Below are 25,759 nucleotides of genomic sequence, written 5' to 3' on the forward strand. Positions count from 1 at the left end.
CAACACAAAATTAAAGAGTTCAGCCTTGCTCTCCTTGAAGGGAAATTCTTTTTCCCCCTGGCTTTGGTGGGAAGGCAGGGGCCAGAGCCCTGCACCTCCCCTGCCACAAGCCCTGCCAGACCTGGTCACTTCTCAAGCAAACAGTTCTGCTTTGAGCAGAGCTTCCCAGCTGCGAGAACGTACAGAAACACAAAATTCAGAAAGACCGAAGATAAAGCAGCGGGTTTAGACTCGGCACTCGGACAGGCTCTGAAAACACAATACGTTCCCGCTCGCTGCTCAATTCAGTTTAAGCGCTGTTCAGAAACACCTCCCTGAAGCCTACTTTTCTTCCTAACACCATTCCCCAACTCTCTCACTGTGAAAATGCAGAAAAAAATTATTCTGAATAGCATTTGTAGCAAGTACTTAGTATCTGTGAAAAACTTCCTTTTACTGAAGCATAAAATGACGGCTCTACCTTGTTCTGCTTCCTAAAAAAAAAAAAAAAGCTCCAAGCAAACAAAAAACCCAACCAAACAAAAAAAAAGTTGTCAGCCCCTCCCTGAGGAAAGCTTCCCAGGAAAAAGCCCAGGCTTGGCTTGTCATTTCTTTAACATAGTAAAAACATCTCTGATTACAACTGATAAGTTGAATTGATCATTTCCCACTGCTCTTTATTTTGGAAGCACAAGGAACAGCTCCAACTACTGCTTATTCCAGCCCTTGAATATTTTTCAAATAGTATTGAATTTAATTTTAGCAATGACTTAATTTCATAGAATCTTAGAATTGCCAAGGTTGGAAGGGATTTTCAGATCATCGAGTCCAACTGTTAACCCAGCCCTGCCAAGGCCACCACTAAACTGTGTCCCTCAGCTGCCTGGCTTTTAAATACCTCCAGGGATGGCGACTCCACCGCTGCCCTGGGCAGCCTCTTCCAATGTTTGGCAACCCTTTCGGTGAAGAAATTTTTCCTAAAATCCATCGTAAACCTTCCCTGGCGCAACCTGAGGCCATTTCCTCTTGTCCCATCGCCTGTTCCTTGGGAGAAGAGACCGACCCCCCCTGGCTACACCCTCCTTTCAGGGAGTTGTAGAGAGCGAGGAGGTCTCCCCTCAGCCTCCTTTTCTCCAGGCTGAACACCCCCAGCTCCCTCAGCCGCTCCTCACAAGACTTGTGCTCCAGACCCCTCACCAGCTCCGTTGCCCCTCAAGGTCTTTCCTGTCCTGAGGGGCCCAAAACTGGACACAGCCCTCGAGGTGAGGCCTCACCAATGCCTGGTACAGGGGGACGGTCACTGCCCCAGTCCTGCTGGCCACACTGTTCCTGACACAGGCCAGGATGCTGTTGGCCTTCCTGGCCACCTGGGCACACTGCTGGCTCATGTTCAGCCACTGTCGACCAACACCCCCAGGTCCTTTTCTGCCGGGCAGCTCCAGCCACTCTGCCCCAGGCCTGGAGCGTCCACGGGGTTGGTGTAACCCAAGGGCAGGACCTGACACTTGGCCTTGTTCAACCTCAAACCACTGGCCTTGGCCCATTCATCCAGCCTGTCCAGATCCCCCTGCAGAGCCTTCCTATCCTCAAGCAGATCAACACTCACGCCCAAAATTTCAGCATTTTTAAAATGGAAAAATCTACCAGTATCATAAAAAGTGATATAAATTGTATATGGGACTTAAGTAGCTGGAGAGCCAGTGAGCAGCCTGGTTGTCACCGTGCAGATGAGCTATACACACAGTGTGACAGCTTCATGTCCCTCCCCAAGCTCCTTGTTCTGCCCCGGTCCCCCTCCTGCCCTCTGCTCGCCCCGAGCAGTGCCCAAGGTGGGCCCGGACCACCCAGGACCTCCCCCCAACTGCCATCTCCCAGTGCTTGGGCAGTTCTGGGCTGCTGCAGGAGTTAAGAGCAGCTCCAGTTTGTGAGTGGGATGGGAGCACTCTGACTCACGGCTTCTCTGGGTGGCAACCATAACCCCCCTGTGGGCACCGACTGTCTTACCTACTCCCCACAGGACACAGCTTGCAAACGTCGAAATTGAATCTGAAACACAAACATCTACTTTACAGTAATACCCACGGTATCCAACAAGGACAATGGACCACCTATCTGCCACGCTGTACCACTGCCCAGCTGCAATGGGGCCCGGGATGCTCAAGGCACACCTTCTACCATAACAAAATAATTGTAAGACACCAAATAGCAGAGGAAGACTGACAATTACGAGTTTGCTGGGCTCCTACCCAACAGCAGGACTGCAAAGGCCGCTGATGCAGACCTGCCGCCCAGCATAAGTCAGGACCTGAGGGGATGTCCATGACAGGGAATTCGGACACGGAGGCGGCTGAAGGGCTTGGCCAGCCCTTGAGATGGGAAAACCAGCCGACACAGACGATGGTGGGGCTACCAGACCTTCCTGGTCCTCCTCTCATTGTCTTCCAACAACTTTCACTCCCCTTCCTCTTCCAGAGAGAAACTATTTTCTTCATTATGTTACATATCACATTTAAAATATTAACTTATTCATTAATGTGCATGCATGAGAGAGTTAACCCAAACCCAACCAGAGAGAGGTTAACTGACTGGACAAAAAGGCGGGTGGAAAGGAGGAGCAAAGCCAGCAATGAAACCTTGCAGTCCCGCCTCTGTCCTCTGCGTTCATCTCTGTGTTTAACCACTATCCCTAAAAACATACGTGTCAGGGATTTAACACAGAGTTCTGACAGTAAGAATTTACACAGCAATTTTAAATCCAGAGTATCTTTACACTCCGCCATTCTACAGAACACACAGAGATGGCCTGAAGACGAGAGCTACGGGTGCTGGGGGAGGAACGGGCACGTCTCAACGAATGCAGGGATGTCGTTAGTAATCTCGGATTATTGAAGGTGTGGGAGTCAAACTGCAGGGACTATGGATAACAGCGCAGGGGGAGATGCAGCTGTGGGTGAAAAAACGTCACTATTTCTGATGCTGTTCATAAAGTGTAAACTGGGAGACAAAGTCAGCGCCGAGGGCATGGAAAGACAGGACACACACTCTGTGCGGAACGAATAACCAAGGCTCTGAAGAAGTTATTAATACATTATTTTGCTCAGTTCTTTGGAAACCTAGAGGATTGTTTACATAGGACTCTTATAAAATAAGCAAATATTTCTGAGATATTTCACCTTCCCTGTGAAGGACTATTCTCCTACAGCGTTTAACGCCCTGCTGTATTTTGAAGTTTTATCATAAAGTTTTAGCCTCTTTTAAACACAGACCAGACCAAGTTGAGAACATGAAGCCTTGCAGCAGAAACAGTACATCATTTTCCCCGACTAGCACAACATTTTACACCTGAAAACCACAGACAATTGGGTATGGCCTTAAGAGTCGTGATACCTGCTCAGCCTGACTGAGCTCCCCTCCAGAAGTAACGATGAGCTGTTCCCACAGCCAATAACCGCTGAGAGCTGTCGGGCTGTAGTTCTGCTACAACCACACCACAGCTGTGACTAAATCCAACACGATGCCCGAGAAGTGACCGCAAATACAGGCAAAGCAAAAAGAGAAACGCTATTGTTGAGTGGAAGATAAGTGAAAAAATATTTACCGAAATATGGTCAAAAATTAAAAGTTCTCCATACAGAACTAGAAAACTAAGTGTATTTATTGGACTGTAGATACCTTCTCAGCAGAACTCAGATGAACAAATAATGACCTCACAATTAAAGAAGATGACTCTCTTGGGAGAAGAACATCAAAATGGTGATGGAAAAATCTGACTCGGAAAGAGGGCTCTTCAACCCAACTAACAAAATAATAAGACCTGGAAACTGAAAATAAGCCAACTTAGATTGGCTTATGACTCATCAACCACCACACCGAAGCCCTTCTCCTCAGGGCTGCTCCCCACCCTTTCTCCGCCCAGCCTGGATTTGTGCCTGGGACTGCTGTGGCCCAGGTGCAGGACCTTGCACTTGGCCTGGTTGAACTTCATGAGGTTGGCATGGTCCCACCTCTCAAGCCTGTCCAGGTCCCTCTGGATGGCATCCCATCCCTCAGGCATGTCAACCACACCACACAGCTTGGTGTCGTCAGCAAACTTGCTGAGGGTGCACTCAATCCCACTGTCCATGTCACCAACAAAGATGTTAAATAGCACCGGTCCCAGTACTGACCCCTGAGGAACACCACTTGGCACTGGTCTACACTTGGACACTGAGTCATTGACAGCAACTGAGTGCAACCATCCAGCCAACTCGTTACCCCCCAAGTGGTCCATCCGTCAAATCCACGTCTCTCCAATTTAGAGACAAAGGTGTCGTGTGGGACAGTGTCATCTTTCTCAGATGTTCTCTAACATGCTCTACCATCTTTATGGCTTTCAACAGTAAAGTTTAACTGAGAGGCCTTGTGTCTAGACCAGAAATTAGTCAAGTCTTTAGAATGATTAATCCCTAGTCAGCAACTAAACGTGGAGTACAAGCTTTAGTGTTTCATACAAAATGGGCAGGAACACGCAAGCCGAGACTGCAGAGAGGTTGCCCACAGACTTCTTTTCTAGCTAGATTACGCACAGTGGGAATTGCCTTAGGCCATCTGGTCATCCTCTGGGTCTTACTGTTTTGATGGTACTTCAGAGACTTTGATTTCTGAAGTGACCGTGGAAAAAATACTCAATTAGTATTCATTCAGGTATCCAGCAGGATTCCTCACCACAACAGCATTCTTTAATTCCACAAGTAATGCTTCTTGGATAGAAGTCTGTAGTCTGTAAGGAGCTAGATGTTCAAGTGGTCCTGCTTCCAATTAATTCCAGCCAATAACTGCACGTTTATCTAAAAAAATTAAAAGTACAGTAGATACAGTCTAATTTTACATTCCTTAGCAACTGCTGCAATTGTATTTAAGGGTATTTAGTGATCTCGAATGGAGAGAAAGAAAATCACAAATGGATAGCAAGGTGATCCAGGAGACACTCTCCTTGCTCTGACACAGGCCAAGCAGCAACAGAAGTCCAAGCCCTCTCCCTCCCCCCTCCTGCCCTGATCCGGAGACTTTGGTGAGATGTTCAACAGAAGGGATTAAATATTTCTTGTATTCAGGATTGTATTCCTGAAAAACGATCACTGCCTGTTTCACGTGCTCCCCCGTTACTCTGCATTCACCCCAAAACATAATGAGAACCATTTGGGGTCTTTGTGGTGGCACCCAGGGCAGGGGCTATGCAGTGCCCAGCGCGGGCATGTACGAGGAGACACTGTTCTGCACAGGTCCCAGCTCAAAGGGTAAATCACAACCACATGGCTCCCGGTTAACAAGGGTATTTTTATACACACGCAATCACAAAGGCATACGATCACCGTCGTACTCCACGTGAAATCCCACAGAAACCAAGGGTATCATCTGGTCAACCAGATCACTCTGCTGCCCACAGGGCATGCAGACACGGGTCACTGGGACAAAGGAGCCCAGGAAGATCTTTTTTAAAATAACGGGTATGTCTTAACCAGGGCTTTTTTAAATCATTATAGTTTGGCCATATCAAATGCAGCTTTTCCAGACCAACGAATGGCACAGAAGACACAGGAACAGTGCTCCTGCCAATTTTCACATTTCCGTCACCTTCCATTGAGATGTTAATAGCAGAAAAGGAGGTTTAACAAAAAATCACAACTAATGACTCCTAGCAGAAATATCTCACTTTTTTTTTTCCACTTGTTACATCCTTTCAGTCTGACAGATGAAAACTTTAAGGAAAAACGCTCTCCTTGAAAGTTAACGTGGAGTATTTTTTGCTAAGAGGAAAATGCAATGAAATCCATAAGCAATGCAATAAAAACATAAAGGCAACCATAACTCCAATTGTCCTGACATAGTTCTGGATTATCAGATTAACAATTGCAAATACAAAATTTAAAAAATTTTTTGTTTTTAAAATTATAATATTTTTTCCCTTTCTGCTTGTCTCAACTACTAGCTAAAACTACTGGATAAAATACTAAAAATTGCTGAACATCCCACTAGAGACCTACAGCTCTGGAGAGCACCCAGCACTGGGGCAAAGTGGGTGTCGCTGTCACCACACCATGGTCCCAGCGAGCACGGTCTCCTGGGGACACCAGTGTCCCTCAGAAGGGGCTGAGCTACTCAGCCACTACCCAGAGCAGGGGGCAAACCCCTCAGGAATGAGTCCACATGAGAGACTTTGGGAAATTTGCTAAAAACCTTGTTATTGCCAATATATTCTCTATGGAGATGTAACAAACAGCTAGGTAACATCCCAAAATAGATTGTGCATAATGGCCTAAAATAGACTGTGCATAGGCTTAGCCTTTTCAAATAAAAATCTAAAAGGAATTACTATTCATATCACTTTGCGAGTATAAGAGGTTTTAATATACACTCACGTTATGGTGTTCCCAGCCACAGATATGATGCTGGGAACCAGCATCATGGTTACTACGAAAAATGGTTACTATGAAAAAATCCAGTTGATTTCAAGGAGTTAGCTCACCTGTATCACGGAAAAGCTTCTAGTGCTGCTGGAGTGCACCTTTAAATGATACTTTTAATGTCACAAATCACATTTAGTTAAATGTTTTGAGGAACTGCAAAATATTTTAGATACACAAATTTCTGACAAGCAGGAAAGTAAGTCGTTACAACTAGAAAGTTACTGCCATTTAGCTGGTGGGAGTTCTGTTCATCAGAGTAATATCGCAGTCAGAGTGTAACACCAGCAGCGGGATATTTGCTGTGACCCAGCATCCGAATATATTTTTGAAGTGTAATGAAATTTTGCTAATAAAGCTGCGAGCAAAACAATACCATTAGCTTTTGGCAGTGAAAGGACGCTGTGCTGGAGGCTGGTGAGCTCAGCACCGAGCACGCCTCGGGGTGGCCTTTGCACGGGCCCACATCGCCATTCAGAAGAGTACCCCAAGTTCAGGATGGCAGAGCAAAGCTGACTCTAAACTCCAGGCAGTGGCACCAAGGATTTACCAGGAGTCCTCGTGCAGTCCCACAAACCGCCCTGCAGCTGACGCCCACGCTGGCACTGTTACAGGCTGCCATGCAGAAGATACCATCCAGGCTAGAAAAATACCCGTTGTTTTCTGTGTCGATATATACTAAAATGTGTATCGATCAGAAAGAAGAAAATATATTAAGGTCATACTAAAGACAATGGGGTTTAGAAAGCCTTAGAGTGATTCTAGAACGCTTTTTCTCTTCACCAGTTTCTCCCCATACGTAGTTCACTGCTTTGGTAATTTTTTGTCAATGTTTTTATCCATTTTCTTTATTATAGAGCTAGTCAGCAATAAGGAAAAAGCACCAGGTAACCAACTCTCCTTTGCCTGCAGAACTGATTTTCTGTTGCCTGAAAAATGACATTGCTTTAACTTTTCTGATGAAAAGCCAGCACCTGAACTGAACAGGCACCTGGGTGTTTGCAGAACTGCTCACCAGCCACAGTCGAGCCCAGGGTTTGGCATGCTGAAGAGCATTCATCAATTCATACTCCTTTTCAAATTCTTCTTTTTTAATTATACACAAATGGTGCTTGATATCCATAACATTTCATCCTTTCAGAGGCAGCTGATCATTTCACACAATAGTCTGAGGCAAGAAACCCAGCGTGGGAACCGGGACAGTGTGCAGCCTCTGTACAGCCCTGCCCATTTAATTTTTTAATTTTTAAAAAGTTGTAAAATGGATTTGAAATGAAAAAGCTTAAGTTCTCCGAACAGCTTTCAATTTACAGAATAAATAATGCTGCGTTACTTAAAGAAGATTAAAAGGACAGCACTTTCAGCCTGAAGACAAGAAGAATTTTAACAGTTCTTATCTCAAGTTCAAAACTTTTTAATGTTCCGTGGTATCAACTTTAAAAGAAGTAGGTGTTTTGGCTTGTTTGGGTTGTCTTCCTTCTAAGGCAAACAAATTCTACTAAGGTGTCCATGTTGACACTTTATCCAGAATAATTAGCATGCTTTATGGGCTCTATAAAATAATTTCTGAACAACTTGGTTTTCTGTTTTTGCTGGAATAGCAAAATTTTTCCCCATAGGGGAAAGCGTTGTGGTACAGGTGTTAGCACGGCTCGTTCATAAAAGCTGCTCTGGTCAGTCTCCCGCTATAACCAAGGCTGTAATGTTGACTAACTCCTCAGGAAAACTTGAAATAATCTTAAATATTTAGTTATTGGAAAAACTTACATACCTTGTTCCCATCTGAGCTAAAGGAAATCATTCTGTGCTCGGTACAATTAACGTCCATTGCTCCCTCCACTGGGATAACACTAAGCCAAACAGCTCCGTGTTTTTTGGATTATCCTCAGCTTAAAATTTTACCCAAATTTCCAAATTTGGCCACAGCAAGTGATAAACATATGTAAAAGAGAGGAACCAGATGCTGCCATGCAAAACCAGGCCTATTTTAAAAAAGGACAACGATGAACACTCCAGAAGGAGAATAAAATCATCCTGTACACAGGGTTTTTAGTTTTGCAATATAACAGACAAGTGCTTTCCTTAACCTGGACAGAGTTTGCTCTGTGCATTGAGGCACCTTGATTAATACCCACCATTTTCTGCTGCTACGGTAACTGCATGAACTACCTTTAGACAACTAAACCTTTTGTAATTTTACTAAGTTATTTGCTCCAGCTATGCCTGAGGCAATATGGTTCAAAGTTAAAATATACATGGGGTAGAAAAATAAATACAAAAATACTTGTTATTTTATTTAGCAAGCGATTGTATGATGCCATCCTACAACACCAGGTGCATGTTAAGAGAAGTGATAACAAAATATCCACTGCAGCGAAAATAAATAATTTACCATCCTTCACCTACAGCTATAATAAATAACCCAGTGTGGATTTCTAGTTGAACAAACTAGTACAAAAGGACTTGCCTTGAATATTAGGTTGTGGAACACTCCCAAAATAGACAAGATACTTAGAGATCCGTTGTTAAATATGATTTCTTGGAGCCCTCAGTGGTTTGCAGTCACAACCTGTCAGCAAACCTACTCTCAGCCGCAGGTACACAGGGTGTCCCTGAGACAGGCAATCTCCTAAACCAGGCACAACCTCCAAGACCATGACCAACACCATCACCTGGGAGCAGAGGAGTAAGGCAGCACTCTTCACGCAGCACAGGTCTAACGTGCTCTGGCCAAACGGCTCCACCAAGCCGGGGAACCACCTTGTCCCCCACCATCTAAAGCAAGCCTGCGCAGTATGGGCACAGAGAGCCACGAAGCCATGCGTCTGGCCAGGCCTCCAGGTGAGGGAGCAGAGCGACTACCTGATTCTCACCTTCTCCATCCATCCGCACACATCAGCTCCCTCCTCCTCCTCCTTTCCTTGCCTTCCCCGTGTCCAAAGAGCCATCTCCCGTACCAACAGGTGTTACAGCTACGGCTGTTGCTTACTGCCCACAGCCCCGCTGCTGGTAGCACATCAGACAACACCAGGACACCTCGTCGGGTAGGAGACCCATGAGGTGAGGACACACACAGATGTACTGCGATGGAGTGATGGAGGAGCCAGGAACGCGTGGAGCACCAAGGCTGGCTTTGCACAGCAAAGCAAAGGGCTAGACGCAGCTGAGGTGTGAGGGATTTCATCCAACCAGACATCCATACCCAAGAAGGTACAGTCTTCACAAACAGGGGAGTCAGCCCTCTGGTTTAGCCCTACTTTCCTTTTGCCTATAAGGTCATCTCCATCCCCTCCAGACACGGCTTGAAGCTGCTTGTCTCGAGCTGCTCGGGAAAGCACAGAAATGATTGAAACTTCATCTAACAAGACGTCACGAACAGCATCCTGCGAACGTACTGGTGGCTCCACAGCTCAACACACCTCCTACACAGTGTCCAAGAGTGACGGGTGACACAGGGAGTCATAACAGAGGGGCCCATAAAGCTTTCAGAAAGAAAGGAACACAGCTAATATGATGATACATTCTTTACTCTTTCTTCCTATTAAACACTAAGAAAGTTTAACACGCGCTTGATACTTGTATCCTATGAATTTACCATGGGAACCGCTGAAGCTGCCCCAGGGATGTCACCCAGCCTCAGGTGCGAGGGACACTCTGACTGCTATGTGAATAAACCCATGAAAAACATTTCTTTAAATATTTGGAAACTACCCTCAGAAAGGAAGGACAAAAACACCTGATCTGCTTCTACAAAACCAAAACAGAAATTACACTTTTTTTTTTTGAAATGCACACTGTTCGTCATGTTAGAGACAAAAGTGTGATTAAATGATTAAAAAGCTGGGCAAGCCTCCCTAACAGTATGCAGCTTTGCACATTTGCTTATTTGCGGTGGCAGCACCGTTCCTGTGTAAACACCACCAGCGCTTGGAGTGTCTAGGACAGGGACCCGACAACTTTATACAACTGAAACCTGATTTTTAGTTGTTTGTTGAATATTTATTCCTTCAGAGAAAAGCAAACAGAGACGCACATACGCTGTTTGCTACTAAATCACTCAACATACTTCTCCAAAACAATTATCTTAGTTCTGCCGTGGTAAGAAGTCTCCTCCTCCTCAGTTTTCTTTACTTTAAAACCCACCTCTGGGTGTTACCGTGAGCGAAGCAAAAAGGGTACAGCACCCCTGTGACACAGCTGCAATTTGCTTCTGTCCCTTCATACCACAAAATGCAATACCTTTCTGTGTGCACGCATGAGATATTGCCCCCAAACTGTCCACAAAACCATCATTTCCTGCATCAGATATACCTAACCTCTCTTCATCACTTTTAATCAAAATTCACCGCCATATGCAGGCAGCTTAATTCCTGCTGCTGTTTCGCTTTTCACGAATCCACTCTAATCACCTCTTTGCGTGAAAATCTTATTTTTTTCATGTTCCTCAGGCTTCCAAGTTTCAAGTGCCCAACACTTGAAGCTTCTCTCCAGCCTCTAAATCGGCCTCATCTCATCATCTGTGCCCAAGTCCTGATGAACACAGGCCACCGCCCAGCCGTTAAGCCTCGAGTCCACTGCCAACACTGGCACCAGAAATAGTATTTTTGCTTCATGTTTCTACACAGCTTTTTACATCAGTGGTGGAACATCATCCCTAACGTCACAGAGTTTTTTTATGGTTTTTTTTGTGTGCAGGGCTAGTTTTGGGGAAGTTTTTGGGTTGACCAGGGCCTAGTTGGGCACCTGCGAAGCGCAGGGGCAGCGGGCAGAGCCTCCTGCCTTCACCTCCTCCACCGGCTGCTTTGGGGCAATTATCGGAGACGGTTAAAATGAAGGGAGTTACAGTTTAACCTTACTGAATACCTGTCAGAAAAAAAGAACTCATCCAGGCGATTTACCGGATTTTAATTTCACTTTTCACACTTTTAGCACTGATGGAGAATCGCTGCAAAGCCGGTTAACACTCCGTCGCCCTCAAGCCCGCCCGCACGGCTGCCCTCCTCTGCCAGCGGCACCCCCGGGACCCCCGTCTCGGCCACCCGAGTGAACCCCGGGGGTGGCACAAGGCTGGTGGGTCGCTGACAGCCCCCAGAGTCCCCTCACAGACATCCCCAAGACCCTTCAGAGACGCCTCGGAGATTCCTCACAGACCCCTCGCGGAACCCCGTCCCCCGCGCTGGGGAGGCGGCCCCTTCCCCGCCGCGGCTCCCCGGGACCCGCAGGACGCCGCCGAAGCGGCCTTCCGGGTAATTCTGTGAATTTTAACATTCTCGGCTCTCCAGTCACCAACTTCCCCATTTCTCACAGCGGAGGCAAAAAACAATACGCGCTCCTGAAGTTGGGCCGTAACTCCAGCGCGGCCACCCTCCCATTGTCTGCCGCACCGGCGCTCCGCCAGGGCGGTTTTGGGGAGAAACGAGCCGAAATGAGGAGTCCTCCGCCCCGGCCCGCCCCGCTCAGCCTCCCCCTCTTCCCCCGCCGCCGCCCGCCGCTTCCCCCCCGCCCGGCGGCCGCCGCCGCTACGACAGGCCCCGGGCGCCGGGGCGGCGGCGGCAGCAGGGCCGGGCCGGGGGCGGGTGGTCAGGGGCGGCCGCCCCGCAGCCCGGCGTGAGGCGCGGCGGGGGTCCCCGGCGGCCGCCTTCCCGCGGGGCGGGGGTGCCCTGCCCGGGGCCGAGGGGCGGGCTCTGGGCGAGCAGGGTCTCCCCCCGCCCGGCCTTCCCCGCCTCGGGGCAGGCGCTACTCCCGGCGCGGAGGGGCTTCCCCTCGCCCGCCTCCCCTCCGCCAGGGCGGGCGCCGGGCCGCGCTCCCCACCGCCCGCCCCGCAAGGGTTAAGCCGCAGGGCCGGCGCGGCGATGGCAGCCCTGTCAGCCGGGAAACACCCCGGCCGCCCCCCGCCCCGCTCCTCCCCGCTCCCGCCGCCCCGGGGAGCCGCCGAGGGCCGGGGCGGGGGGGTGCCCGGAATCCCCCTTCCCTTCTCCCCGGCCGGGAGGCCGGCCCTGCCCGCCGCGCCAGCCGCCGGAGCCCGCTGACAGGGCGGCGGAGCCCCGTCGTCCGCCGCCGCCGCGGCGCCCCCCCCCCCCGCCCCGGCCCCGCGCCGGCTCGTCCCCCCGCCGCCCCGGGCCCCGTCCCGCTGCGGGGAGCGGCCGAGGGGGCGCGCAACATGCCGGGCGGGAGAGCCCGCCGCCCTGCCAGCGCCCAGCCGGCCGGCGGGAGCCGTCCCCTCCCTCCCTCCCTCCCTCCCTGCCCGAGCAAAGCACAATGGCCCCCCCCCCCAGCCCGGTGACACCGGGGCCCCGGGAGGAGGGGGGGGGGGAAGCTTTGTGCGGGGAATCCAGCGAAATTTACAAAACAAAACACACACACACACACACACAAAAAAATACAACGGGTTGCGAGCGAGCGGGAGACGGGGGCAGAGTGGCTCCTCCTCCTCCTCCTCTCCAAAAAGGCCTGTTGGAAAACTGCACACGGCGGCGGCTCCGGCAGCGCCGCTCCCCGCCAGGGAAACGGAGGCGAAAGGCGGCGGGACCGCGGCGAAAGCCGGGGGGGGGGAGAGGCCCCGATCTCTTTGTGTTACCTGCCGTGAAACCAGTCCTTGCAAGCATCGCACTCGATCATGAAGCGGGTTACGTCGTAGGGCAGCCTACAGATGCAATAGACGGGCACCGTCGCCATGTTTAGCTCCCTCCACAACAGGGCTGGCCGAGCGGGGCGAGCGGGGCGAGCGGGGCTGGCGGCGGCTCCTGCCGCGGGGTCGCTCCGGCGGCTGCTCCCGCCCGCCCGCCCGCCGGTTCGCGATGGCGAGGAGGGACGGGGAGGGGGGGGGGGGGGGAAAGGGAGAGGAGAAAGAAGGGGGGGGGAAGAGAAGGGGGGGGAGGAAAAAAAAAAAAAAAGGAGAAAAAAAAAAATCAGATAATGCAATTACGGCTCCTCAAGGGCGGGCGAGCAATGTCAGGAAAATAATAAAGGGCTTCCCAAAGTTTGGCTGCATGGCTCCTCCGGCTCCGCCAGCGCCGACCGGACTGGGGCTTTTTTTTTGTTGTTGTTGTTGTTAAATGATTATTATTCAAAATGTTTGGCGAAATGCATTCTATTGCGTGCCCCCTGGTGACAGTACAGTACCGAGCCTGTTCATAAACACTCCGAAATGTAGCCCTTTCCTTCTCCTCTCCTTACGTCAGATCCCAGCATTGCAATATTTCCTCCGCCGGGGCCGGGGCCGGGGCGGCCGGCGGGGGGCGAGGGGCGATATTTATCTTTTCGGGGTGGTTTTTTGGTACCGCCTGGCTGCCAGTAGGGAGGTTTTTTTTTAAATAAAGCGGCTCTGCCACCCCCCTCCCGGCCCGGGGTGGGAGCGATGCGGGGGGACCCCTTTTCTCCCCGCAAACGTGATGCTCCCCGGGGGGGCTGCGAGAGCGGGGCACAAAAATTCCTCTTTTAATGACAAGGCACCGCAGAGCTGCCAGGCTTAAAAGTAGCTCTTAAGTATCGTGCTGCCCTCCCAGCAGAAATAACACCCTGGTGTCCGGGTGGTCATGGTGGGTAAGGGCCTATAAACACACACGGGTGTTGATTTACATTAAGAAAGAAAAAAAAAATTACCTTCTTTTTAGTTGGTGGAATTTTATTACTGGGTCTGAAGTTACCCACCTCTGCCCATGGCAGCCCTTGCGCCGTTGCAAGTAGGGCTGTTACACCAAAGAGGTGAAAATCATAGAATCGTGGATTGGTTAGAGTTGGAAGGGACCTTAAAGAACATGTGGTTTCAACCCCCTGCCTATGAAGGACCAAATCAAGGTGGGAGGGTGCTGGGTAGGTGCTGTGAAGGGTCACTTAGGCACAAAACGCCCAGGACCACACATACTCACAGACACCAACTTCCTCTCGGAGATGGGTCAATGGTGGCAAAAGGAAAAGAAGAACCCTGGAGTCCATACCGAGGTTGAGGATGCAGCAGCTCTGTCCCCCTCAATTCCAGGACCCTGAAAAGCTCTTCAGGTGGTTAAAACGATCATATTGTGGGGTATCTTGGGGGGATCCGTGTCCTGAGAGCATTCGATGGCCACTGGCACGCTTCCCTGAGAAGCGTGAGAGCTTCCTACAAAGTACTCACCAAGGGAGTCCCGACGGAGATGTGATTTTAATTCCAGTTACGATGGATTCAGCGTCCTGAGTCCATCTCATCTGAGGGGGGAGAAATCTTCCGTTTATCTCAGAGAAAAAAAAGAAAGTTGACACTTCTCTGCCTTTTTTCATTGGTCTGCAAAAATGCTCAGAAATCACCTGTGGAGGACAAGGGAAATTCAAGGGGCCAAATTACTTCAATTCTAAGTTTTTCTCCAAAGAGGTGGCCATCGTTGGTATAGGCAGTACCTGTTTTGGACAACTGAAGAGAGACTGTCAAAACTACTTGCCTTGCCCACTGAATTTACATGCCACAGAAATGACTTTCAGCCAGTGTTCATGCAGAGCTACCTTTGAACCAGTGTCAGAAATGGCACGCTCTGGTCCACCAGGGATGTTTATGAGAGCAAAATTAAATTTCTGACATCGCTCAAGGTGTGGTAATGCGGGGGGAAGATTATAGGCCTGCATTTTAAGTTGTGACTCAGTTGTTTTGAATGACATGTTTTGAATGTCTTGAGATGCACAAAGGGGCCTATTTTCTTCATCGTCCTGAGCGGCATAACTATCTGCCCTCCAAAAATCAGACCTCTTTTAAGTTTAAATTGATCTATCTTGAATTTAATTGCTCGGAGCTTCACCCAGAAAGTAGAAGAGCAAGTCTAGGGAGTAAAGCAGGATGAGGAGGAGAGGCTTGGGAACCCTCGCCGGAGTTGCACACACTTTACAGAGTCCGTTCGCTGCTCGTCAGTGCCAAGTGCATCTTCCAGCACCTCTCAGCTCAGGGTTTAAACAGAGCTTCTGGTGATTTTGATGCCCTTTGGTACAGGGCAGTCACAGGGAAATTGGGTTTTGTGCCTCTGCACACCTAGAATGCATCAACCGCAAGCTGGACTGCCACCTTCCCTTCCTAAAGCCAGTGTTTGTTACTATAAAACAAGCATATATATTTATTTTAAGGAGCATGGACGCACTCGCAAAGTGCAGCAGCTCATCCACACCACGTTCTGTGCTCATCTCCCCCTCCCAGCTGTTTTATGGGCTTTGCTCACACAAAGCCCCTACTATCATGAAAAAATATATCCTCTTGGCCTTCCCTCGGGTCCCACAAGCATCCTCATGGAAAGAGCCCTATTTCCAAAGCACCGCCTGAAATTCTAGTGTCAGCATGTCTCCGCTGGTGAGCTAAACCCTCCTAATGCCACAGGGGTTTTGGTGACCACACCAAAGGGCAGCTGGGCCCGAGGAGGGTGTAGCCAGACGCTCCTCTGGAAATGGAGCTGGAGCAGTTTAAGGCTCCTCAGCTGTTCTTTGGTTGGTGGTCATCATCCGGCACGCAGCTCCGGCAGCAGAGCTGTGCTCACAGTGTCGGTATTTTTACTCCTTTCCTCTGGAAAGTCAGTTGGATTATCTTAAATTGTGCTGCTAGAGCCGACAGTGCCGATACTGCAACTGCGGGAGATGAATTATGGGAGACTCGGTGGCCCTGCTCTGGCAGCTCAGGGACATCTTGCCAAACATTTTGCCTGGGATTAGCGGATAAAGAAACTAATTGGTGAGGCTGTCTCATTGTCCTGACTTTTCCATGAGTATTTTGATGTAGAAGCTATGCAAGGAGGGTGCTCGGCTGCTCCCGGGCAGGGCGGAGCGTGTGGTGGAGCTGCACTGAGATGCCTCCCTCAGCAAAACACCATTTGATCACCGAGTTAACTTCCTTGAAATTTTGAAGTGAGTTTTTAGTACATATTTTTAAAGCAATTGGAAAAAGATCAGCAGCCTAGGCCCAAACAGATACCCAGAAAACATCTGTGTGGTGGTCACAGCGAGCACATCAGCTGGCACGGCACTATGAGCCCAGGGGCTGCATCGCATGAAGAGATCTGCTCCTGTCTTGGTGCTCACGGGAGAGGATAGGATTTTTCAGGAATATTTAAATGGCCTGGGAGCCAAAGACTCACTCATTGCCATCCCAAAGTGGGCACTTCAGAAGAGCTGCTCCTTTGCTGTGAAGAGTGATGGCTCACAATACTCAGGTCCCACCTCCGGTCTGGTGCTCAGAAAGGGCTCGGGCAGCGTCATCAGCACAGAAAGAAGGATTGCTATCATTTTTTGCACTTCCCAGATTTTCTTACCATTTTATAGTGTTCTTCCTATAGATTTCCTCTGCAGCAGTAGATACAAGGTCCTTCTATGCTACCTGAAAGGAGGTTGTAGCAAGGGGGGCGGGTCATCTCTTCTCCCAAGGAACAGGCGATGGGACAAGAGGAAACGGCCTTAAGTTGTACCAGGGGAGGTTTAGGATGGATATTAGGAAAAATGTTTACACTGAAAGGGTTGACATGCCTTGGAAGAGGCTGCCCAGGGCAGTGGTGGAGTTGCCATCCCTGGAGGTATTTAAAAGCCGGACAGACGTGGTGCTGAGGGACATGGGTCAGTGGTGAGTTTGTCAGTGTTGGGTTGATGGTTGGACTTGATGATCTGGACCTTGATGATTCTATGATCTATTTTATGATGCCCTGTAGCTTTAGGGACATTCTCCCCATAGTTATTCCCATGCTACTATAGAGAAGTAAACCAAGTTATCTTTTTTGCTCTTGACCACATTGACTGTTTAAGTAAATGGCTGCAAAGAAGCTGTCTATGAAACCAACCTTGAAACAACAGGGATCGCTGAGCCGCAGCGAGAGAGGGGTGAGCAGATGACAGTGTACATCCCTTCCAGTTTTCCCCTCCGGCGCCAGATTCCCCTGCTGTAGGGTCGGTTCAGCCTCACACCTCACAGTACTGTCCTCTCTTGGTCCTGTTTTGGTTGGCACCAACGGGCAAGCAGCACCCATCAGCCCTGGATCTCACACAGGGAGCTCTACACTGACCACACAGAAGTGGCAGTTCAAATGCTGTAACAAAATACCCAAATAAACCCAAACCAGGAGGAATAATGAGATGTGCAGTTCGAAGCAAGGCATTCGGGGATGTAAACTGCATTTTTAACTTAAAATGGTTAAAGTCATAAAAGGAGACTGGTTTAAAAGGGCCTTTCATGTAGCAAATTAGTTTCAAGAACTAGTTAAAGAATTTATTTCATATTCATAACTCTCAATGCAGTTTGCATTTATCAGTCTCTACATGCACCTTCTCACTTAAACACTTCTCTCTGGCCTTATTATTCAGCACACAATCTAGTGCCACGCACCATCTCAATGTGAAGAAGTTCCTTCACTGGGCATCAGTGTCGCACTGACATTAAAATGTTGTATTTATTGTGAGTGACCAGAATCTGTACAGGGAACATGGACAAAATCTGAGCTTTGACCACCCCGTCAATAAAAAAGTGTCAATAAAGTGTCAATAAAAAATTATCAGTCTCTCTTACAAGATTTAAAATTTTCAGATCTTTTATTTTTTAATTTTATTTTTTAGGGTAAACAATTGTAATAACTCAGAAAATTCACTGTACCCACGCTGTACAGCCACGCGGTAGCCTGGGCACGCCTGGGGAGGAGGAAGAGGCAGGAGCCAGCCCTCGGGAAGCAGCTGGCAGTGGGAAGCAGCACCGGTCACTCCACCTGGGCACCAGTTCTGCCTGGTGGGTATCAGGCAGGAGAACCGGTGGAGGTCAGCAAGCAGGCCAGAAGTCCTCCTCTCTGCTGGTGGGCTCATCATTTCTCCATGATATGTCTTGGTCATTATGCTTCTATATTTATTTGGGGCAAAAGAGGACCAAGAACAATTTGTCTGCACTCCTGTGTGTTACGGAAAGAACCTTCCTTGCGGTGAAAACGTAATGGGCTACTTGTTCCACAGCTGTGTGGCCCGTTAAACAGCCCTTAGGCAGCCTGGCAGCATGTCCCAGACGTTGGTCGGTGGTCTCCACAGGGAGCCCTGGCTGGGTGACACCAGCCCTGCTTTACCACCAGCACCCACCACCCAGCAGCTGGGAATGGCGGTGCCAGGACCTTGTGGCCAAAGCCCCCCACGATTTAATGAACATGGGGTACAGAAATATTTTCAGAGTGCTTTTTCACCTATATTTAACAGCTGGATATAACACAGTGATATGACCATCACATTTTACCACACTCGGTGACAAAAGCAACCGCTTGTTGCGGCAGCAGAACTATTTCCATTAAACGTGGGTCCTGAAGCTCAAAGCCCACGCGGCAGGAGGTGTCATGGGTCTGCACTCACCATTTGTTATGTGTGCAGTTCTTCACACAATGTGGCCTTCAAGAGAGTAACTTAAATTAAATAAAATAAAAAATAAACCCAAGGAAACCCTCTGCCCTCTGTGCTGGGGGACAGGGAGAAAAGCAAAACCCCTGTACACCTCCCGGCTGCACCCAGGGAGCTAGAAGGGGAGTGGGGAGGGACTTGGACCAGGGAAGGGAGCGATGGGATGAGGGGGAAGGGTTTGACACTGAAAGAGGGGAGATTGAGATGAGATCTGGGGAAGAAATTCTTTGCAGTGAGGGTGGTGAGAGCCTGGCCCAGGTTGCCCAGAGAAGCTGTGGCTGCCCCATCCCTGGAGGGGTTCAAGGCCAGGTTGGAGGGGGCTTTGAGCAACCTGGTCTGGTGGGAGGTGTCCCTGCCCAGGTCAGGGGGTGGCACTGGGGGGGCTTTAAGGTCCCTTCCAACCCAAACCATTGTGTGATTCTATGATTTGGAGGAACAAAAATAAGGCAGGAGCAGGCTGGCAGAAGGTTTGCAGAGCGGTGGAAGGAGTAGAAGCCATGGGGAAGATGGGACGTACCTGGGGGCCAGCAGCCCGGCTCAGCCCCTGGCCAGGCCATGGCCACTGCTGGCCCTGGGGTCCCCCCCAGCTTGGCTGGGACCTGCCCCAGTTTACAATGTGGCCCGTGTTCAGGAGCACCGAGCGGATCTGTGGCACTGCTGTTATTTTTGGGGTGCTCCCTGCAGACTGGTGCCAAGGATGCTCTGGGGAGACTCCCAGGCCCGTGGTGGGGGCCACCCCTCGCTCTCCTTATCCTGCATCAGCCCCGGTTGCCTGCGTTGGGTGGCATCAAGGGGGGACCACTCACACCCCAAGAATTACAGAATCACAGAAACCAGCACCCGTGGGGCACCCATGGCTGCAGCGCCCAGACCCTTTGGGTGCAGGGCGTGATGGCACCAGCTCCTTCCTACCACATCTCCTGGGCTGGAGTTTCCGTAGGTGCTCCAAGAGTTACGCCGCTTCCCGGCATTTCCTCATCGTTTATCCACTGCCTGAGTTTCACACACGCTGGCAGATCCCCGGTGCTTAGGAAGTGTTTTGGCAGAGGTTTTGGAGAAAAGGAAGGTGTATTCCGTGTTCCGTTCTCCCAACCCGTCCCCCGGAGAGCGCTGCCCATCGCCACCAGCTCCTCCCTGTCCCGCAGGACCCGGTTAGGCTCGGCAGCCCTCTTCAGGCTCTGCGAGCAAATGTAAGGGCTGAAGCGCCGCTGGAATTCACATTCAGTTACGTGAAAGAACCCCCCCCCCCCCAAGACGTGCTATTCCAGCGCATCCCTCTCCTGCCACCCCCGGGTATTGCCTCTCTCTTAAGTCCTGCTTAAACTCTTCTGTTTTCTACAGCTCCGGCCAGTGTAGGCAGCACGCAGCAGCTGTAAATCCACATCAGCTGCCACAATAACCCCCGGGCACACCATCATAACCTCTGCCACCAGTGTGACCGAGCTGGGGGGCAGCGAGAGGGATCACAGCGTCCCCTGAGTGCCTACAGAGAGGCAGAAGCAGCACCAACAAGGAGACCTCCCTCGAAACTGATCTGCTGGGGGAGAGCAGCGGCCATCCCCTCCCCTCCTTCCCCAGACAGGCTGAGAGAGTTGGGGGGGTTCAGCCTGGAGAAGAGAAGGCTCCGGGGAGAACTTAGAGCCCCTTCCAGTCCCTGAAGGGGGCTACAAGAGAGCTGGGGAGGGACTCTGGATCAGGGAGGGGAGCCATAGGACGAGGGGGAAGGGTTTGACACTGAAAGAGGGGAGATTGAGATGAGATCTCGGGCAGAACTTCTTTGCTGTGAGGGTGGTGAGACCCTGGCCCAGGTTGCCCAGAGAAGCTGTGGCTGCCCCATCCCTGGAGGGGTGCAAGGCCAGGTTGGAGGGGGCTTTGAGCAACCTGGTCTGGTGGGAGGTGTCCCTGCCCAGGGCAGGGGGTGGCACTGGGGGGGCTTTAAGGTCCCTTCCAACCCAAACCATTCTATGATTCTATGATTCATCTGTTGCACAGGACATCTGAGTCCCCCCCAGGATCATAGAATATTGATTCTATGATGATGTGAACACACCAGCACCAATGCAAAGTTAAACAAGAGCAAAGTCCCCAGGCAGTGCTGCAGATAAAAAGAATCAAAAGGCAGAAAGAAGGCAAAAATATGTTAATATTTATTAAAATGTGTTTTAATAAACCTTTCCCTTATGGTTGGTTCTTGGAGCGAGGCCAGCCCATCACTGCCATCATAAGACCAGGAGTCACTGACCGGGAACAAGGGCTGAGATGCAGCAAGTAGAAAACTACAAGAAGAAATTCAATTGCCATCTCTAGAAATCAGTACTTGGTTCCCACATTTTATGGGAAAAAGTTCTGGGGCGGGAAATGCCAGACTCCTCCGGGGCTCGCTCCGCAGCACTGGGCACAGGAGCATTGTCCTGCCTCTGCCCGGCCCCACAGGCTGCCGACCCAGGCAGCAGCTTTCAAAAAATGCTATTTAAAAAGGGGTTTTGGCCACGGTGACCCGAGTGATGTGGCCACCGTGGAGCTTCATGCAAAATGCTTTTTATAAACATTTAAACCATTTGTAAACAAGGTTTCATAACTTGGCAGTTGGACTCGATTTTTCTTGTTTTTTCCCCCAGAGCAGGCTGCTATGCTGGGGGCTGCCCCCCCCCCCCCCATCATGGCGCAGCCTGAGCTGGGCCAGAAGCATTTTCTAGTCTGGAACTTGGTAGAGGAGAAAGATGCGCACAAGCCCATCGCTGTCGTCAGTCTAATTCCCATTTATTTCACTCTCCCCGCTGTGTTTTATTAGGGATCAGGATGTCCATTTTTTATGAAGCCCAAGAAGCCAGAAGTTTACCGAGCAAAAGAAAGTTTCCAAGTGTTTATAACATTTCTCTCTCGATTTGCTGCGAGCCTGTTACGAAACAGAAGACAGCGTATAAATAAAGGGGAATTGAATGTTAGAGGAACATGACTCTGATGGACACACAAAGCAAAAGGAGGTTTGTGTGGACAAGGTTCACTAGAAATGGCACTTGGGGACAGGATTCTCGGAGCTGGGCAGGGAAGGTGCTGCCTGGCCTGAAGCAGTGGCAAAATCCGCCGTGACCACTGAGACGTCACCCTGAGACACAACCCTGATGCATCCTCTGAAAAGGCGGATGAAAACCAAGCGTGATCTGCCTCCGTCCTGCCCAGCAGCAGCAGCGAGCCCAGCCCGACCCATGGGCCAGGGTTTCTGCCCTCATCCTCATCCCCCTAGGAGTCTCTGGGCACCCAGGCTGGCACCGCTGGGAGCCTCCTGGCTCCAACACCACCCTCCAGCTCCAGCTCAGCGTCCTCCTGTCTGGTTCCTCTGCCCCCATTCCATCGCATCTCATTCCGTCCCATCGCATTCCATCCCATCCAGTCCCGTCCCGTCCCATCCCCACAGCGGCAGTCGCACAGGTCCTCGTTCATCTCCTTCCCCTTTTCCCTCAGTTTAGCTCTTAACCAGAAAACAAGGCACACTCTCAGTCATTTATCTCACAAAATACACCAAACCAAGGACAAATTCCAAGAATCACAGAATCACAGAATAGTTTGGGTTGGAAGGGACCTTAACGACCATCCAGTGCCACCCCTTGCCCTGGGCAGGGACAACTCCCGCCAGACCAGGTTGCTCCAAGCCCCCTCCAACCCGCCCTTGAAATACAGAAATACACCTCTTCCTGCCCAAACCCCTGAATTCCTCACGGCTTTAGCACCCTCTACTTGGGTAGCAAATAGAAACCAACAGTATTTAGCTCTTACCTGCTGCTTTGCCATGGGAAGGCAAAGGGCCAAGGGAAGGGCTCAGGAGCTGCTCGGTCTCCTCTGCCTGGTCCAAGGAGAGGGTTCTCAGGGCAAAACCCTCAGCTGGGCTGTGCTGGCATGTGCTGCACCCCCCACCCCCCCCCCGCCTCCGCATCCCTGCCGTGCTGGGCCAGGGCATGGCAGGTTGAGCAGAGCACGGCCCGGGGTTCAGGTCAAGGTGTAGGATGAGGCACGAGTGAGGATCAGGCAGCAGAGGAGCATCAGGGGAGACCCACAGCCCCTCCAGGTTTGGAAGGGACGACTGCAGGCACTCCCAGAGGAGAGAAGGGTGTTGCCTCTGTAACTCCCTAGATAAAGAGGAAAAAAGGGGTCACAAAGAGCCCCCCAGGCTCGGGGCAGTGCCCAGAGGGGAGGGGAGCGAAACCTGCTGTAACCACGGGCAGCAGGAAGGACACACTTGCTCTGCGTGGACACTGCCACCGGCTCCGCTGCGGTTATCAAGCAGGTCTAAACAAAGTATTTTCTTTTAAACAACAGTCTTTTAGGAAATTATTAACGCAAAACTATTTCTTCCTTTTTATTAGGTTCAACAGGGAAAATGTAAGGTGCTACACCTGGGGAAGAAGAATGTCAGGCACCAATACAGGTTAGGCGTGGACCTGCTGGAGCCAAGCTCCGAAGAGAAAGATCTGGGGGTCCTGGTAGACAGCAAAATGACAATGAGCAAGCAGTGTGCTCTTGTGGCCAGGAAGGCCAATGGAATCCTGGGCTGCATAGGGAAGAGTGTGGCTAGTAGGTCAAGGGAAGTCATTCCCCCCCTCTGCTCTGCACTGGTGAGGCCACAACTGGAATACTGCATCCAGTTCTGGGCTCCCCAATTCAAGAGGGACAGGGAACTACTGGAAAGAGTCCAGCGAAGGGCAATGAGGATGATTCAAGGATTGGAGCATCTCCCTTATGAAGAAAGGCTGAGAGAGCTGGGACTCTTTAGCCTGGAGAAGAGAAGGCTGAGGGGAGACCTTATTAATGCTTATAAGTATCTGAAGGGTGGGTTGAAGGAGGAGGGAGCCAGACTCTTTTCAGTGGTTCCCAGTGACAGGACGAGGGGCAACGGGCACAAGCTGGAACATAGGAGGTTCCACTCGAATATGAGGAAGAATTTCTTCACGGTGAGGGTGACAGAGCCCTGGAACAGGCTGCCCAGGGAGGTTGTGGAGTCCCCTTCTTTGGAGATTTTCAAGACCCGCCTGGATGCAGTCCTGAGTAGCATTCTCTAAGCAATCCTGCTTCAGGGGAGTTGGACTAGATGATCTATATGGTCCCTTCCAACTCTAAAAAAATTCAGTGAAATTCAGTGAAATTAATTTGCAGCAGTCACGGTTAGAGCTGGGGGTGGCAGAACCCACCCCAGAGCTCAGGGGGTGCATCCCTGCAGCTGGGGCACCCCCAGACTTTCACGCTGCCCCCGGGGGAGCTGCTGCTGCTGGGGCTTTCACCCACGGGTGGGACCGACGTCTCAGGGACGGGGGACACCCATGGACACCGAAATGGGGAACCATCCCACTCCAACCCACTGCGCGACCCTGCCAGCTCCCGGGGGAGAGTGGTACCCGGTGGGGACAGGGCATCCCGGGAGAGGGGCAGCAGAGGCCAGAGGTGTCACCGTACCCCAGGTGCGCTTCCACCAGCCCCGACCCTGCGGGGAGCGGGACCGGCCTTGGCCCTGGCTGTTCCACGGCCTGTCAGCGCGATGGCCAGGATTACACAGACTTTCACCCAGGGAGCTGTAATCTGCCTCGCATCTGGATAATTACGCCCTGAAGCGCTGAGTGAAAAAGGTGCCCATGGTCTCGCTTGTCATCTCCTCACAGCACCAGAGCCATGGCTGCGCTGTCCCCTTCCCCGTCCTCACCATCGCCGGGGCTCCGGGGGGCCCTGCTCACTGGGGGCCACCACATCCCGTCACCGGTGGGTGCGGGAACAGCCCCCGGGCTCTGCTGGTCACAGGGCTCACCCTGACCCTGGAACGCTCCCCCCTCCATCAGGGCTGTTTGAGGAGGAGCTGGAGGGTGGCGCAGCAGCGGTGGCTGCTCAGGCCGCCGTCACCCCCTCGCCCGTGACGCATCATCCAGCGCCGCCGCCAACGGCCGCGCAACCGCCAGCCCGGCAGGGAAAATGGTCGCGGCGCTTCCTCGTCCCCGCTGGGAAGGGGGTGAGCGGCCGCGGCCCCCCCCAGCACATTACCTGCACCTCATCTTCCTCGCTCGAAACACAACGCTGCCCTCGGCGCGCGGGAACCGGGAGCGAGAAACTCCAGGAGCTGGGGCTCCAGGAGGCCCACGCTGCCCCCCCCCCCCCCAGCACAGGCACCCCTAAATCACCTTTGCTGTCACTAATTACCCACCTGCCCACGTTTACGGACCGACTGAGGGCTGGATGTGAAAAACTGCACTAAAAGTGATTGACTGCGGCACACATAGATCACCATTAGCCCTTAACGACACAGTTAAACAATTAGCGAGGCCGGCCCAGGGAGCAGCGCTGATGCTGCAGCTGGGGGCGAGGGGGGGGCTCTGCCCGGCGCTGACAGCCAGCCCTGGGTGGACAGTGGCCACATCCCCCCTCCAGACAGCCAGTTCTCCCAGTTTAACTCTTGGGGATGGATAACGGGGTACTGGTCACATCTAAGCCGAGAGGCCTGAAACCATCATCTTTATTTCTGTTTCCACTTTAGAAATAAAAAAGCTCACTCCTTGTAGAGCCCTTCAGCCTTTATAAATAATAATGTGTCCCCCCGCCCCCCTTCTTGGACACCTATTCCAGACGCTGCACCTGCAGGGGGGTGTGTGGACACAAAGACCTGCAGCACGGAAGGAGCTGCCTTTAGTCTCCGCGCTCCCTGCCTGACACCTTCTCCAGGGTCACCAACGGGAGACCTTTGGACACCACCAGAAGCGCCAATCCCCCCCGTTCCTACCCACTGCAGCCCTGGGGCGTCCCCCCCAGCAGGGATGGAGGCAGCTTGACAGGACCAACCACCACCAGCAGCATCAGCACCTCCATGCTGGGGCCCAGGTGTGGCCAGCGGAGCCCACAGTATCATCACAGGAGATGCAGGCAACCCATCTGCACGTGGGTTATAGATTACTGGAAACTGTTAACTATTTCAATTAGCACATAGAAAGGGTCTAAGTAACACGGTG

General features: G+C 51.3%; 1 protein-coding gene across 1 annotated transcript in view; it reads right to left on the reverse strand.

Annotated features, from left to right (window-relative positions):
• PHF2 (PHD finger protein 2) overlaps nt 1-13,490 on the reverse strand; it is an 88,491-nt gene extending 75,001 nt beyond the window's left edge. Inside the window, exon 1 of the mRNA XM_074152680.1 lies at nt 13,000-13,490. Within this exon, the coding sequence (XP_074008781.1) occupies nt 13,000-13,097 (98 nt within the window). The 5' untranslated portion in view covers nt 13,098-13,490. The remainder of the gene's footprint in view (nt 1-12,999) is intronic.
• Nucleotides 13,491-25,759: the final 12,269 nt, after the last annotated feature.

The sequence above is a fragment of the Numenius arquata genome, chromosome 8, assembly GCF_964106895.1.
Source record: "Numenius arquata chromosome 8, bNumArq3.hap1.1, whole genome shotgun sequence".
NCBI lineage: Eukaryota > Metazoa > Chordata > Aves > Charadriiformes > Scolopacidae > Numenius > Numenius arquata.